Source organism: Plasmodium fragile (genome assembly GCF_000956335.1).
Source record: "Plasmodium fragile strain nilgiri unplaced genomic scaffold supercont1.74, whole genome shotgun sequence".
Lineage (NCBI taxonomy): Eukaryota > Apicomplexa > Aconoidasida > Haemosporida > Plasmodiidae > Plasmodium > Plasmodium fragile.
Window position 1 is genome coordinate 1 of NW_012192654.1, and position 17,110 is coordinate 17,110.

The 17,110-nt window shown below is 50.9% G+C and overlaps 4 protein-coding genes across 4 annotated transcripts; all 4 read left to right on the plus strand.

Annotated features, from left to right (window-relative positions):
- Positions 1 to 324: 324 nt before the first annotated feature.
- On the plus strand, positions 325 to 2,507 carry AK88_04725 (uncharacterized protein; the record flags this gene model as incomplete). Its single annotated transcript, XM_012482333.1, has 2 exons — positions 325 to 1,049; positions 1,221 to 2,507. Coding segments are annotated over 2 exons (2,012 nt in total), but the record flags the coding sequence as incomplete, so codon positions are not given.
- Positions 2,508 to 4,528: 2,021 nt separating this feature from the next.
- AK88_04726 (uncharacterized protein) lies at positions 4,529 to 7,799 on the plus strand (the record flags this gene model as incomplete). Its single annotated transcript, XM_012482334.1, has 5 exons — positions 4,529 to 4,606; positions 4,844 to 5,786; positions 6,225 to 6,584; positions 6,874 to 7,574; positions 7,746 to 7,799. 5 exons carry the CDS (start codon positions 4,529 to 4,531, stop codon positions 7,797 to 7,799), a joined length of 2,136 nt encoding a protein of 711 aa, XP_012337757.1.
- Positions 7,800 to 7,881: 82 nt separating this feature from the next.
- Positions 7,882 to 8,967, plus strand: AK88_04727 (uncharacterized protein; the record flags this gene model as incomplete). Its single annotated transcript, XM_012482335.1, has 1 exon — positions 7,882 to 8,967. The coding sequence occupies one exon, from the start codon at positions 7,882 to 7,884 to the stop codon at positions 8,965 to 8,967; it is 1,086 nt and encodes a 361-aa protein (XP_012337758.1).
- Positions 8,968 to 11,430: 2,463 nt separating this feature from the next.
- Positions 11,431 to 15,462, plus strand: AK88_04728 (uncharacterized protein; the record flags this gene model as incomplete). Its single annotated transcript, XM_012482336.1, has 4 exons — positions 11,431 to 12,025; positions 12,498 to 13,055; positions 13,526 to 14,079; positions 14,251 to 15,462. 4 exons carry the CDS (start codon positions 11,431 to 11,433, stop codon positions 15,460 to 15,462), a joined length of 2,919 nt encoding a protein of 972 aa, XP_012337759.1.
- Positions 15,463 to 17,110: the final 1,648 nt, after the last annotated feature.

Here is a 17,110-nt window from a genome sequence, read left to right on the forward strand (position 1 = left end):
CACAATACACGCACGCGGCAACAACAGCACAGCACAGCGGTGTGCACCAGCACAGCAAACGTCTTGGTTGACGTTGAGCGGCGACGACATGACGGCGACAACAAATAAAAGTTGTACTACTACCATCTACCGCAGTTCACCGAGTACACCGAGTTCATCTCACCGTTCGCTTGCTGTCGCCTGACCCAATTCACCGAGTGCGCAGTCCACCAAGTCGACCCGGCCGCTACCTGGCCACACCGTCCCGCCCCCTTCTTTCTGTACCACTTGTGTCCTTTTGTGTATCATCTTTCTCATCCATCTTTCGTACATCCCTCATTACAGGCGCAGCGAAACCGGCGGCGACGCAGCCGGACACATCAGATACTGCAGTAGGGAGGTCACAAACACCGGCATCTCCAGTATCACCACCGGATGCACCACCTCCTCCACCACCAGCATCCATCACTCCCCAGGCAGAACCAGCACCGGAACCGGCGGCAGCGTCCAATGCAGGTTCTACAGGAACATCATCAGAAACAACACCATCAACAGGAACAGATACTACAGTCACAGGAACAGGAGCAGGCACGGGAGCCACTGTTACCAACCCCAGTAGCGGTGCGGATGCCGTCGTCGATGGCGGCAACGATGACCCTCCTCCTCTCAATCCACCCAAACCAAAACCGAACCCGAACCCCGATCAATCCGGTAGTAGTGGCAGTTTCAGTGATGCTGATTTGGCAGATGGAGTTTCTGGTGGGGAAGGAAAAGGCGGAGGTGCCGAAGTTGGTGGTGGGGAAGGAAAGGGAGGAGGGGGTGGTGAACAGGCTGCTGGCGGCACCGGTAGCGGAAGTGCAGGAGGAGGAGGTCGTAGTGGTACTGGCGTTGGTGCTGGTACGGGTGGTAGTAGTGGTGGTGGTGCAGGCGGTGGAGCAGGTGGTAGCGGCACTGAAGTTGGCACCCCTTCCCTTTCGCCTGGCCTCACATGGGAAGATGTCAAGCCGTACACCCCCGCGCTCATTCCCGCGGTGGTTGGTATCGGGATCATTGCGTTCTTCCTATGGAAGGTAAGTATACATGGCAATCAGGGAATGCCGCATGTGCCGGATGTTTATACCTCTGAACATCCCTACGGGCTGCAATATATGATCCTTCTTACCAATATACTCCTACACCCGCATTCATTCCTTTTATCCTACCGTGCCCACCCTGCTCTTTACCCCCCTTTTTCTGTTTAGTACTTTGCGTACCTCGCCAAACGACGACGAACATATCGAACCGTTCGTGACGTCCCGTCACCGCCACTCGACGACGACATATTGGAGCATCTACAACGCGGCGAGCCGCCACCCGATTACGGGTACACGATGGTTAGGGATACGCAGCCCGGCAGATTGCCCGCCCGACTACTACGCTCACCACGCGTGAATCGCCGCACGATCATTGAGCTACATCTAGAAGTGCTCAACGAATGTGCAGCGGCCGCGTGGGAAAACGTCAAAGACGACTATTTGCACATACTTGTGGCGGAGTTTGCGCGCGACTTGGCGCGGGACCCGATTATGTGCAGTAGAATCTTGGATGCTCCTACCACAAACGAGGGTTTATCAGGGATCAATGTTTCCTCCACCGTGGATCCAACCACCGATTCCGACGAAACGGATGCATGCCCACCACATGACCCCGATGCATGGACTTGTATGGAAACCACACAGTTAGCAACGGACCCTTGTCGTCCTAACGAAGAGGACTCCGATCCATGGAGTTGTATGGCAACTATACCTTTAGCAACGGGCCCTTGTGCACCGAATGACTGCGATCCATGGCGTTGTATGGAAAACATACCGTTCGAAATGGGCCCTTGTCCACCTCATGACTGCGATCCATGGAGTTGTATGCAAACTATACAGTTAGAACAACAACAGACTCCTGCTCCCCGTGCATACTCTTCCGACCCCGGGAATGAATGCACGATCCGCGACCACACCCATTGGATTAACTGGATTGACCGCAACAAGCACCTATTGCAGGACTGGACGACGCAGCCGTGGTTTCTGCAATTAAAAGCGGAATGGAAGCAATACCTGCTTGCACACATGGTGGCAAACCAGGATAACGGAGTATACGGGCAGCGTGAACTGGGTGCAGCGGCCACCCTGCCGATGAAGAAACTGCGGTTGTGGAAACAATGGGTTGCCCAACAATATCGGCAAATGAGTATGTATGGCCACGATGCGTGGTTTCAACATTTGTTGAATACTGTAGAGGAGCAGACAGTGCCGGCAAAAGGCGAAGTACCTATAGCGGAAAAAGGCATAGAAGTGGACAAAGTAATGGCCGCAGAAGATGTTCTAAGAGTGCGCGCTGCACCACGCAAGCAACTGCATCCGCAACCTTACATGAAAAAACAATTAACCGCTCAAATATGGATACTGATCCTGGCATTAGTCATAGAACAGTGCGCGATCGAGAGTAGCATGCAAGAGAAGGAGTTATATGTGGATGATCTATTGGACAAGCTCTGACATTCGGATGACGGGGCATATGAATGGGAAATAACGCATGCTAACCGTACACCACTTTTACTTCATTATGTGATATACATAATATATTTCTTGTTTGTACTATTCCATACCGTCTTTTTTTTTTTTCTGCTCTGTTCTGCTTACTTCTGTTTACTTGTGCTTTGTTTTGTTCTTTTTCTGCGTCGTCAACTTCTTTTAACATGACCATAGGAACAGGTGCGTACCGGTTAAAGGCATATAAAATGTAGATTTACATGAATAATATGAAGGGGTAGTATTCTCCTTTATGTGAAGTTAATTATTAACAGATGAGCAAGTGCATTCTAACGGTATAGTGCAGAACAAATATAGAACGCGCCTACGCATTCGAGTATAAGGCGAGATTGTCTCTCCGACCAAACGCGGCCGCGTACACCGCACTGTAGCCGAGTGCAACCACGCTTCCACGACGGATTGTGTGTCCGCGCACACGCGGTTTGACGCAGTAGCTGCGTGTAACACGGCGGCGCCTTGTCTGTCCGAGCAAACGCAGTTCGACGAAGTAGCCGAGTAAGCATTGTGCCGAGTGTAAGAAAGGAGGGAGAGATTGTCTCTCCGAGCACCACGCGTCGACCAAAGCGGCCGGGTACCCGGATGGTCCGCGTGCACAACGCAGGACCATTGTCTCCGAGCAAACGCGGCCGCGTGCAACACCGATTGCACGACGTGGCCGAGTGTAAGAAAGGAGGGAGAGATTGTCTCTCCGAGCAAACGTGGCCGCGTAAAGCATTGTCGTCGAGTGTCAGAAGCAGGGGATTGTTTCTCCGAGCAAACGCGTCGACCTACGCGGCCGGGTACACCACGCAGGACCATTGTGCGCGAGCAAACGCGGCCAAGTGCCAGACCGATTCGACGAAGTAGCCGAGTGTAAGAAGGAGGGAGACATTGTCTCTCCGAGCACACGCGTCGACCAAAGCGGCCGCGTGCAACACCGATTCGACGAAGTAGCCGAGTGTAACCACGATTCGACGAAGGATTGTCCGAGTGTAAGCCCGATTCGACGAAGGATTGTCCGCGTGTAAGAAGGAGGCGATTGTCTCCGCGCACCCGCGGCCAAGTGCAAGACCGATTCGACGAAGCAACCGAGTGTAAGACCGATTCGACGACGTAGCCGAGTGAAGCGGTTCAATTACGGCGTTCGAGTAAACGATTCAACGAAGTAGCCGCGGGAGGGACGGCGACCACGACGGCAGAACAAATTGATGTTGTTACTGCGCTGTTAGTGTAAACCGGTGCAGTAAGGGCGGTATTCATCACGCGTTGCGTGTGTACGGTAGTGTAGTAGTACTGTTTTTTTTTTCCTTTCTTCCTTTGTTCTTCTGCAGCAGGAAAGCGGAGGGACGACGGCAGGACGGCGGAACAAGCATTGATGTTCTTGTTGTTACTGCGGTTTGGTTGTGTACGCCGAGAGAGCCAGTGTGTGTGACAGGCGTTTAGTGCAGACCGGTGTAGAAAGGGGGGGACGGGGTATTCATGCTGCGTTGTGCAGTGTTTTTTCTATTTTTTCTTTTCTATTCTTTTTTCCTTTTTGGTAATTTACTTGGGGACATTGTTCATGCGTGCACCAGAGACAAAGTCTCCTCTGTATTGCGTACATGATGTTGTTATGCATTTGTACGGGTATGATGTGTGTCGTGCAATTGTTTCTTTTTTTTTTTTTTATTTCATTTATTTCTATCTTATTTTTGTTCTTCTTTTTACTCGTATTTATTATTTTTCGTTGTGCTGATCCCCCTTATGAATATAAGGATAAGGAGTAGAGATGTGTATATGTATATATAGGTTAGATGAATTGATGCATATATACCCCGTGTTAAAGTGGAAAATAGTGTTCCTGTCGAAACAATGTTAATGAGTAGTGCATATAGAGGATTACATTGGATATGTAGATATTGTACGTAATGCACTTGTGCAACATATGTAAGCGGGTACGCGCATTCTGCAAGGCATGATCTTTTCTATGTTGTTAGGCTGCGAGAAGAATGGAGGAAGCTTTAGCGAAAATATTGAGAGAGTATGCAGAGCTTAGAAATATACCAGCAGAGGGTGGGATTTATCAGGTAATCTCCTATACATACAGGCGGAGTGCGGCGCTGTGCACAAGGCAGCACATATGTGTGTATAAGCGCAGCATGCTAAAGCGCAGCAGCATGTCGGACATGTGCGTGCTTCATATGTACCGCAAGAGGCAAATTTACATGTAACAGCCAGGAACGGACACATATAATTAGATGATTGCAATGGTTGGTGAATACTAGTGTGCGACCACATATATATGTGCATTGTGTTAACCGCAGAGTAAGTTATGGGAAGATATACAAACACAACTGGAGCTTTTTATTACGGATATGAAAGATGACAGTGAGTACAACAATGCTAAGAACTGTGAGAATGCATACTGGCAGCATCCAAATGATGATGGACAGCCGAACCAACCACCAAGGGAAATGACCAGGAGCAAAGAAAGAGTTATATGCAGACTCATGACGCAAGCGATATACTTTGCGAACGCATGGAGTGACGCAGTAAGGAAAAACATAGGCCACGATACACATAGTCACGATATTAAGGGGTTGATGAGATGCACCATAGCGGATATATACCAAGACATACTCAGGACATATGCATGCGAGGGTCACTGGGGCACATATTACGCATGGTGGGTGGTGGACCACATGTGGCCAGCAATGACGGACATGTGGGGCCAGCAGCATTGTAAGAAGGGGAAGTACAGGGATATAGAATTGAAGAATTGGGACATGAGGAGTAAGATGAAGACATGGCTAAAGCAGGATGCACGCGTGAAGAAGAAACTTGCACAGGAACAGATAATCAATGGCTGCAAGGGAGGAACCGTAAGGACGAGAGCACAACTGCAGAGGGAAGAAGGTATAACACAACCAGAGGCTGGAAACAAGGAAGAGATAGAACTGAAGAATCAAATGAAGGCGGACATACAGGAAATTTTTGGCAACATGAAGACAGACATGAAGCCGAAGGAGATCACCTTACCGGCGTCACCTGCGCGAGCACCCCCGGGCCCTTCTGTGGTCGAGGCAGACGAAAAAGAGAATGCCGAGATAGAGGACCACATAAAACAAGCAATCGAGGACGCGAGAGAAGAATTAAAAAAAGTAATCGTTAATCCCGACTCGGAAAGAAAAGCAAAAGACAGACGAGTCGAGGCAAAACCAGCAGAAACAGCAACGCCGGAAACGACACCACCAAAGGCATCGCCAGGTAAGGACCGATGGGAGAAAGCACCAATACGGCACGCACAAATACGGCTCGATACGACCGCATATGGATACGGCCAACAACAACGCACACGCGGGGAGAACAGCAAACCACTTCGTTGAGCCGAGGTGTGTGTGCGGCGGCCACGACGGCATCGGCGATGAGCGTGTAGCGATGGAAGCGGTAGCGGTGACGAGGCACAGGACGAGGCACCGGAGACGGACGGAACGGGACGGCGGACGAGATGACGGCGACAAATAAAAGTTGTACTGCTAGCATCTACCCCCAGTTCACCGCGTGCGCAGTCCACCTCACCGTACGCTTGCGGTCGCCTGACCCAGTTCACCGCGTACGCAGTCCACCGAGTACGCCCCCTGCATCTCTCCATTCATCCGGCAAGTGTTACACACCCATGTGCTCCTATATTACCATCATTCTTAGGACAACCGGAAGCAGAGGAACCAAAAGAAACAACACCAGAAGCAGGGACAACTACAACACCTTCCACAGTATCAGTACCCCCATCAGATGCAGTCCTGGAAGCACCTTCGACACCATCATCACCTGCAGCAGGAAAAGACGGAACAGACCCAGCAAGTACAGGTAATGGTAGCACACACACAACATCGGACCCGGCAGCAGCAGCACCACCCTCCGGTAAGGAGACAGAAGGAAGTAACCATAGTTGTTCCACTGGTGGCACTGCGGGTACAGGCATTGTAATTTCCTGTGGGCGCGCAGAAGGCCCTGGTGTAACACCTCCCGCCAATCTGGACGACTTAATTCGTGGACCACCCGAAGGTAATAGTACTAGTGAGGGCGCAGGAACTGTTCAAAAAATTCCCCACTACGTGCACCCTGGTTCCAACCGCGTCGCCAGCCACCCATCAGCGACTGACTCACATTCGTGTAGCCGATCGATCGCGGTCAACAATGAGTGCTGCACCGTGTGGCCCACCCACAGCACCGGACCGTGTGGCAGACCGACCGTGTGGTCAACCGTGTGGTCAACCGTGTGGGCAACCATAATCATCGATCGCAAAGCTTCAGTTTCATCCATGTTCTTCTTTACCCCGGGGTACCCATATAGGAACTAACGCAGGGGAAAACAAAGAGACAACGGATCAACAAAAAACAGCAGCAGCACCAGCAGGCACACCAGCCGAACAACCAACACCACCATCAAAGGGACACGATACACCAGGAACACCAACAGACACACCATCAACAGTAACAGCACCAGACGGGACTAAGACTGCTAAGAACGATGGGGATCCCGCCGCCACTGCCGTCGTCGACGGAGGCAACGATGACCCCCCTCCTCTCAATCCACCCAAACCAAAACCGGCATCCGACAATCCAGATCAATCGGGTAGTAGTGGCAGTTTCAGTGATGCCGATTTGGCGGATGGAGTTTCTGGTGGGGAAGGAAAAAAGGATGGTGCTGCTGGGGGTGCAGCAGGAGGTGGGGATGGAGGAGGTGGCAGTGCAGGCGACCCCGGTTCCCCTGCTACAGGTTCTACTGGTCACCAAAACCCTGGTTCCTCTGGTCCAGGTTCCGCTTCGCCCGGTGTTGACACTACCAGACAAGGCACTGTACCAAGTGGAGGAGGGGCTTCTGGAGCAGGTGGTTCCCCTGCTTCCGGTGGCCAGGACCCACCGAACAAGCAAGTTCCACCCATCCTCCCTCTTCCCTCGAAACCCTTCGACCCTCGAGACCTTATCCCGTACACGCCCGCGATCATTCCCGCTGTTGTGGGTATTGGGATAATTGCGTTCTTCCTATGGAAGGTAAGTATATATGGCATTCCGGGAATGCCGCATGTGCCGGATGTTTATACCTCAGAACATCCCCACCGGCTCCAATATATGATCGTTGTAACCCATATACTGCTACAGCCGCATTCATTCCTTGTATCCTACCGTGCCCACCTTCCCCACTCACCCCCGTTTTCTGCTTAGTATTTTGCGTACCTCGGAACAAACACGACGACGAACATATCGAACCGTTCGTGACGTGCCGTCACCTCCACTCGACGAAGACATATTGCAACATCTACAACGCGGCGACCTGCCGCCACCCGATTTCGGGTACACGATGATTAGGGATACGCAACCTGCGTCCGCTGCCGAACGCCGCGGACAACGCTCACCACGCGTGCATAAGCGTACCATCATCGAGCTACATCTAGAAGTGCTGCACGAATGTGAAGCGCCAGATTGGGAAAACGTCAAAGAGGACTATTTGCAGATACTCGTGCAGGAGTTTGCACAGGAGTTTGCGCAGGATATGATACGGGACGGAAAGGGGTATAGTAGTTCCTTGCATGCTCCTATCACAAACGAGGGTGTATCAGGAAACACTGTTTCATCCACCTTCCATCCACCCACTGACTCCGAACAAACGCACACTTCTCCACCGAATGACCCCGATCCATGGAGTTGTATGGAAACCATGCAGTTAGCAACGGACTCATGTCGCCCTAACGAAGAGGACCGATGGAATTGTATGGAAACCATACAGTTAGTAACGCACCCTTGTCCACCTAACGACTGCGATCCATGGCGTTGTATGGAAACTATACAGTTAGAAGAGGAACAGAGTCCTGCCCTTACAGGTTCCGAGGACGCGACGTCGGCGTGCACACAATGGATTAACTGGATTGACCGCCACAAACATATTGTGCGGGCGTGCACGACGCAGCCGTGGTTTTTGCAATTGAAAGCGCATTGGAAACAATACCTGCGTGAGCACATTGTGGTAAACGAGGACAACGGGCAGCGTGCCTTCGGTGAACACAGAAGTATTGGATGTGTGGAAATGAAGAAACATGCCTGGAAGAAGTGGGTCGAACAGCAACATCGGCAAATGAGTATGTATAAGGAGGAGTGGTTTCCACATTTGTTGCATAATGTTGAGGCGGACACAGTACCGCAAACAGGCGCAGTACCTGGAGTGGAAACAGACTTAGAAGTGGAAAACGTGAATGCAGCACAACAGATGCTAAGAGTGAGACATGTACCACGGACGCAACTGCATCCGCAACTGTACCTCAACAAGCCGCTATGCGCTAAAACATGGATACTGATCCTGGCATTAGTCATAGAACAGTGCGAGCTCGAATGTCGTTTGCAGGAGAAGGAGTTATATGTGGATGCTTTATTGCACAATATGCGACATTAGTATGACGGCGCATATGAATGCGACATAACGCATGCTGCCCGTAGACCACTTTTATTTCATTATGTGATATACATAATATATTTCGTGTTTGCATTATTCTATACCGTCTTTTTTTTTTTTCTGCTCTGTTCTGCTTACTTGTGCTTACTTTTGCCTTGTTCTGTGCTTGTTGTGTAGTCAACTTCTTTTATTATGACCATAGGACCAGGTGGGTACCGGTTAAATGCATATAAAATGCAGATATAAATGAATAATATGAACGGGTAGTATTCTCCTTTATGTGAAGTTAATTATTAAAAGCTGAGCAAGTGCATTCTACGGGTATCGTGCAGCACAAATATAGCATGCGCATACGCATTCGAGTGTAACGCCACTGTCTCCCCGCGCAAACGCGTCGAACAACGCGGCCATGTGCAAGACGGATTCGACGCCGTAGCCGAGTAAAGCGGTTCGATTACGGCGTTCGAGTAAACGATTCGATGCAGTAGCCGAGTGTAAGAAGGAGGACGATTGTCTCTCCGAGCAAACGCGTCGAGCAACGCGCCGGCGTGCACCACGCAGGACCATTGTCTCCGAGCAAACGCGTCGACCCACGCGGCCAAGTGCAAGACCGATTCGACGAAGTAGCCGCGGCAGGGACGACGGCAGCAACGACGGCACCAAGAATTGATGTTGTTGTTATACTGCGCTTTGGTGTACACGGGGTTTAGTGTACGCACAGAGAGAGACAGTGTGTGCGAAGGCGTTTAGTGGAGACCGGTGTACAAAGGGGGGGGTGTATATTCATGACGGTGCTGCGTGTGTACGGTAGTGTAGTGTACTTTTCCCCCCTTTCTTTGACAGCACCAAGACGGCGGCAGCCGCACGCACAAGCCTTGACGCGAGACACGTGGACGCAGACGGTGTAACGGAGAACGGGGTGCCGGAGCGGCGTTGACAGAGACGGCGTGACGTACAGGCGTTGACGGGAGAGGCGTTGACGGAGACGGCGTTGACGGAGACGGGGTGACGGAGAGGTGTTCACGGAGACGGGGTGACGGACCGACGCCTTGACGGAGAGGTGTTGCCGCAAGAAGCGTTGAGGGAGGTGCGTTGACGCAGAACGGGGTGACGGAGACGGCGTTGACGGAAGAGGTGTTGACGTGAGAGGTGTTGACGTGAGAGGCGTTGAAGGCCACGGCGTGACGGGAGAGGCGTTGACGGAGAACGCGTTGACGGAAGCGGCGTTGACGGGAGCGGCGTGACGGAGTGGCGTGACCCGCACAAGCGTTGACGCAGAGGCCTTGACGGGAGAGGCGTTGACGGGAGCGGCGTTGACGGAGAGAAGCGTTGACGGAGGGGCGGTGTCGGAGGGGCGGTGTCGGAGGGGCGGTGTCGGAGAGGCTTTGACGGAGACGGCGTTGACGCAGAAGGTGTTGACGGAGAATCGTACACGGAGACGGGGTGTGACGGAGAAGGAGGTGACGTAGAGGCGTGAGGCGGAGACGGGGTGACGGCGAGGCGTACACGGCGACACGGCGACACGGCGTTGACGGACAGCCCTGACCCGGATACGGGATGTGTGTATATTTTTTGTTGTTGTTGTTGTGGTTACTGAGCGGTGTGTGGTAGTAGTAGTAGTAGTAGTAGTAGTAGTAGTAGTAGTTGTTGTTGTAGGGTTTGTTTTAAGAAGGGGAATAAACTGTTTTTTTTGTTTTGGGGGTTTTTTTCTGTCTGCGTCTGTTTCACTTTTGTTTTTCTCTGTTCAACTTTTTATTCTTTTTTTCTCCTCTTTTGTGTCCTCTTTTGTGCTTATTTCTTCAATATACGTATACATAACTTGCGGCTAGCATTTACATGGTCGAGGCTGCTATAGTTTTTGAACGCTGAGCAGTAATCTTTTCGTACACGGGGAAGGTAGTTATAACAAGGCGAGAAAGACCATATGTATAGTAGGCCACGGGAAGACTAGAATATCGTGATGATATCTTGTGCGCAGGCACAGAAGTGAGGCGGACATATGAATCAAACAATATTCATATAATTGTCTATAATACGGACAATATGGCAAACCGGGCACATTGGACACATGTAATTGCAGAATGGGCAAAGAGCATAGTAATAGGGAAACAGGAAGATTTTGACGTAAGTATTAGATCACAACAAGGGATTGCACGACACAGCGCACAAGCGCAGCGGAATATAGTGTTGGTACATACATATGCGGTAAAACATACGGCACGGATGATAGAGTCGTATAGGGTTGATATATTGTTATATATTAATCATTTTATCCATGTATATATTTCGTAGAGTGCATTATGGGAACATATGAAGACTGTGTTACAACAATTCGTGGACCACATGGAAACGATAAAGGACAGCTTAGAACAGTATGCCACAAGCTGTGCGGATGCAGGTTGGGAACGTAGAGGACGCAAGCAACACGGATCAATATATACCGGACACACAGTTGCGGACAAGATGAAATGCAGACTGATGGTTGGAGCATTACATTTTGTAGCTGGGTGGACACCTAATCAGGCGCCGGATACGGACGACTCGGAAAATGATAGGGACATGAAGGCTATTATGAGGTGTATGGTGGCCAATGTTTTTGCGTATATATTGGCTGAAATACCGTGTGGACTTCAGTGGCCCGGAATAGATCAAGCTTGGAGGATAATGAAAAACATGGGAGGAACTGGTGGATTCGAGAATTCAATTTCAAGCGGAACATGTACACTGGATGAGTACAGGGGTACAAAGGTAGGAACAGCCGATTTGCAGGGTGCGGTACAAAAATGGTTAGAGACAAATACAACAATAAATGATCGTATAAACGCAATACAGAAGGACCCAGAATGCAAAACGAGATGGGCAGCGTATAAGACAAGTTTGGCACACAACGAAGAAGATGCATTAGGAAGAACATCAGGGAAAGTGGGTCAAGGGGCAGGTGCCATGGCTAATGGTGGCATTGGACAAGAAATAGTGACAGTGATGAAGGAAGTATTAGTACACATGAAGGACGAAGTAATAGAAAAGTCCAAGTCACCGCCAGAACTACAAGGAGCAGGTAAGGGAAGCAAGCATGCGATTTCTAACAATACAAATACACGGCCTAAAAGGGACCGTACGGTAACGATACGGCTACATACGGGAGGCCAAAACATGCACGGATGCCGCCATCACAACAACGCACACGCACGCGGGCAGCAACAACGCACGGGGGAACAGCACAGCAAACGACGTCGTTGACGTTGAGCGGCGGTCACGATGGTCGTGGTAGCGACCGCCGCCGGGACATGACGGCAACATACATGTACTGCTACCGTCTACCGCAGTTCACCGAGTACGCAGTCCACCGATTGCACCTCGACCCACTGCATCGACACACTCTATCGAGCCGGACCCACACCCTGCCGCTACCTGACCGCACAGTCCCGTCTCTCTAACGCCGTCCCGCCCCCTTCTTTCTGTCTACCACTTGTGTCCCTTTTTTTTTTTATCATCTTTCGACCACCTTTCTTCCGTTGTCCTCATTGCAGCAACGAAGCCGGACGCACCCACACCACCAGCGGCCAAGCCGGCGGCTACCAAACCAGCAACCACAACACCGGTAGAAGCAGCACCCGCAGGCAGATCAGAGGAAGCTGGGGACCCACCGCAGCCATCACCAGCACCCGTCTCACCCCAGGCAGAACCCGCAGGGCAACCAGGGGAAGTAGGGGGCCAAGGACCAGGACCTGGACAACAACCCCCACCTCCACCACCAAGCTCAGATACTGGAAGTGAACGTGAGGGGGGCGGGGAGCCACCTGAAGCCAAGGCTACTGTCAAGGATTCATCAGGTAAGAGCCCAACGAAACATTCGAGGACAGAGGACACCAGCATAAGGTCTTCGCAGCGGGAAGAGGACTGCACGTACTTGGAAAATGGTCCCGTGGATAAAGTCGTCGCCTGCCTGGAGCAGGTTGCAGAGGCAGAAATAAATAATATGAGGGACCCCACTAAGGATCTGCAGGGGACATGGGGTGTCTATGGTAGCACGAGCTCGACAGAAGTATCCATGGGTACTTCTCCTGAGGTTTCAAGAGTACCCCAAGGTACGCATCATGAACAGTCAGGGAAGGACGTGAGGAAAAAAAAAAAAACAAAAAAACACAAATGAAACAACAATTTCCGCCGCGAGAGGCAGAGACACCCCGGAGAGAGGCAGAGAGAACCCACACGTCGAATGAGAATGCAAGCGGCAGAGCGATCGGCCAAGCGACGGGTCGGCCGCAGGATGTAGACGTCGACGTAGATGCAGACGGACACACACACTGTGTGTGTGTGTGTTGTGTGTTGTGTGTTGTGTGTTGTGTTGTGTGTGGGACAGAGAGAGTCTTTTCCGGGTGGCACCCTGCCCTGCGACAGACCACAACCGTGTAGCCGTCCCCGTGCCCGTGGCACAGCGGTCAACCGCACTGTGTGCACCGCGTAGCCAACCGTGTAGTCGACCGTGTGGTCAACCATCCAACTCGCACATATTAGATTCTGTCCACATTGTTCCCGTTCTTAATTGTACCTACAGGTAATGACACAAAGGTTGGTTCCACGGAAAGTGAAACTCAGGCTACGGGGCCAGAGCCACCTCCGCAGAAACCGCATGCACCAGATTTCCTGGGTCCCCTGGGAAACCCCACCCTGGAACATTGTGGCCTCGGTTTATTTGACACTACTCATAGGACCTGCAACAATAAGAACAACCCTTCTTCATCTGGACCTGGGTCTACTGGTCACCAAGGCCCAAGTTCATCTGGTACTGGCTCCACTGGGACTGTTGACCCAGGTTCCTCAGGACCAGGTTCCGCTGGTACTGGAAGCACAGGAGGAACTCCAGATAAAGAGCAAGATGGCCTCTCTTTGAATGACCCAGGCACTAACGTACGTGGTGAACTTGGAGGTGCGTATGCCGCAGGAATACCACCATATACGACGCACCCTAAAACCCCTGACGATAACATAAACCTGTCACCTACCCAGGATGTCCCTGACCTAACCGACACCGTCCTTACGGCCACTACTCCCGTACTCTTCTTCTTGTCCGCCGTCACCGTCGCCCTTCTTGGTTATTCCCTTTGGAAGGTACGTATATATGGCATTCCGGGAATGCCGCATGTGCCGGATGTTTATACCTCAGAACATCCCCACCGGCTCCAATATATGATCGCTCAAACCAATATGCCCCTACACCCGCGTTCATTCCTTTTATCCTACCATGCCCACCCTCCTCTTTACTCCCCTTTGTCTGCTTAGTATTTTGCCTACTTCGCCAAACGACGACGAACGTTTCGCACCGTTCGTGACGTGCCGTCACCGCCACTCGAAGAAGACATATTGGAGCATCTACAACGCGGCGAACTGCCGCCACCCGATTACGGGTACACGATGGTTATGGATAGGCGGCCCGGCAGATTGCCCGCCGCACGACGACGACGCCCACCCCGCGTGCATAAGCGCACGATCATCGAGTTACACTTAGAAGTGCTCCACGAATGTGAAGCAACCGCATGGGAAAACGTCAAAGACGACTATTTGCAGATTGTCGTGGAGGAGTTTGCACAGGATTTGATGCGGGACGGAAACGGGTATAGTAGTTCCCCGGCTTCTTCGTCGAATCACGATTCACCAGGGACCAATGTTTCCTCCACCCTGGATCCACCCATTGACTCCGACGGAACAGATCCATGTCCACCACATGACCCCGATCCATGGACTTGTATGCAAACTATACAGTTAGACCAGGACCCGTCTCCACCTAACGAAGATAACCCCGATGCATGGAGTTGTATGGAAACCATACAGTTAGCAACGGACCCATGTCCACCTAACGAAGAGGACCGATGGACTTGTATGGAACATATCGACTTAGATGCAGAACAGCATGCTCATTCCGACCACGGTGACGCGACGTCGGAGTGCACCCAATGGATTAACTGGATTGACCGCAACAAACATATTCTGCGGGACTGCACCACGCAGCCGTGGTTTTCGCACTTAAAAGCGGATTGGAAACAATATCAGCGTGCACACATGGCGGAACACGAACACAACGGAGTATCTGGGCAGCGTACACTCGGTGAAGCTGCAATCCTACAAATGAACAAACTGCGGTTGTGGAAAGAATGGGTAGCGCAACAACATCGGAAAATGAGTACATACAGTGAACAGGAGAGGTTTAAGCATTTGTTGAATAATGTACAGGAGGAGACAGTGTCGGCCAAAGGCGACGTACCTGCCGTCGACACAGACTTCGACGTGGAACATGTAATGACAGCAGAAGACTTGCTACAAGTGAGAGATTTACCATGCACGCAACTGCATCATGCACCGCATATGACAAAACCGTTAACCGCTAAAACATGGATACTGATCCTGGCATTAGTCATAGAACACTGCGAGGTCGAACGCAGTTTGCAGGAGAAGGAGTTATATTTGGATGCCCTATTGCAACAGTGTTCACATTAGGATGACGGGGCATACAAATGGGCATAACGCATGCTGACCGTAGACCCCTTTTACCTCATTCCGTGATATAATATATTTCGTGTTTACATTATTCTATATCTTCTTGTTTTTTTTTGGTGCTCTGTTCTGCTCTGTTCTGCTTGTGCTTACTTTTGCCTTGTTTTGTTCTTTTTCTGTGTAGTCAACTTCTTTTAACATGACCATGGGGACAGGGTGGTACACGTCAACTGCATATAAAATGTAGATTTACATGAATAATATGAAGGCGTAGTATTCTCCTTTATGGGAAATTAATTATTAAAAGCTGCGCTCGTGCATTCTACGGGTATCGTGCACAACTGATATAGAATGCGCATAATCATTCGAGTATACGGAGCGATTGTCTCTCCTAGCACACGCGGCCGCGTACAGCATTGTAGCCGCGTGTAAGAACGGGTTCTGCGCAGTAGCCGAGTGTAAGAAGGAGGAGCGATTGTCTCTCCGAGCAAGCGCGTCGACCAACGCGGCCGGGTAAAGCAGATTGTCCGAGGCAGTGGCCACGTGTACGAAAGGAGGAGAGATTGTCTCTCCGAGCAAACGCGGCCGGGTACACGATTCGACGACGTGGCCGGGTAAACTGGATTCGACGAAGTAGCCGAGTAAGCATTGTGCCGAGGGTAAGCAGGAGGAGAATTGTCTCTCCGAGCAACCGTGGCCCCTTAAGGTGATTCGAGGCCCGATTCGACGAAGTAGCAGAGTGTAAGAAGGAGGAGAGATTGTCTCTCCGAGCAAACGCGGCCGCGTACAGCACATTGTCCACGCGGTAGCCGAGTGTAAGAAGGAGGAGGATTTTCTCTCCGAGCAAACGTGGCCGAGTAAGAAGGTTCCAGGAAGGGGTTTGAGTGAAGGATTCGTGTGAGTGATCCAGAGAGGGGTATCAGAGAGCGGGGCAACAGCGAGACGTGTGGCGGAGGAAGGAACACACATATTATGTGGCAGGGCAGCACGAAGAAAGTAAGGCGACAACGACGGTAGCAATGACGGCAGCAGCATTGATGTTCTTGTTGTTACTGCGGTTTTTAGGTGTACGCACACAGAGCCAGTGTGAAGAGGGTATTTGTTGTTAAGGGGGGTATTTGTTGTTAAGGGCGGGTATTTGTTGTTAAGGGGGGTACTTGTTTTGCAAGTGGTGTTTGTTGTTAAGGAGAGTATTGTGGTTAAGGATTTTAATGCATAGCACGCATATTCTGAGTATGTGATGGTACAATTTCCCATTACAGGAATGTGATTCCGAAGAGTAATGTACAGTTAATGTGGACATTGAATAAGTATCGACGACAGTAGCATCCTATATAAGCACCACAATAAGGAAGCAGACATGTGGGATTATTTAATAGTACTATGGGATGATTATATTGCGAAGGCAGATACGGGGGTGAAGGAGACTCAGGCATATAGAGTAAGTGCACACATAATGAACGCGCAAGAGGGTCGGAAACTCTTATTCTGGTGTACTCAGGCAGAGTTGAGCACTGCGCCAGGGTGGACACATATGTGCTAACGTCATGGGATACCATAGTTTTATTTGAGCGCCACACATGTATATATAAGGAGGGAACTACAGTTCAACATAGAATTACATGAGAACGCAGGAAGCAGAGGCAAGATC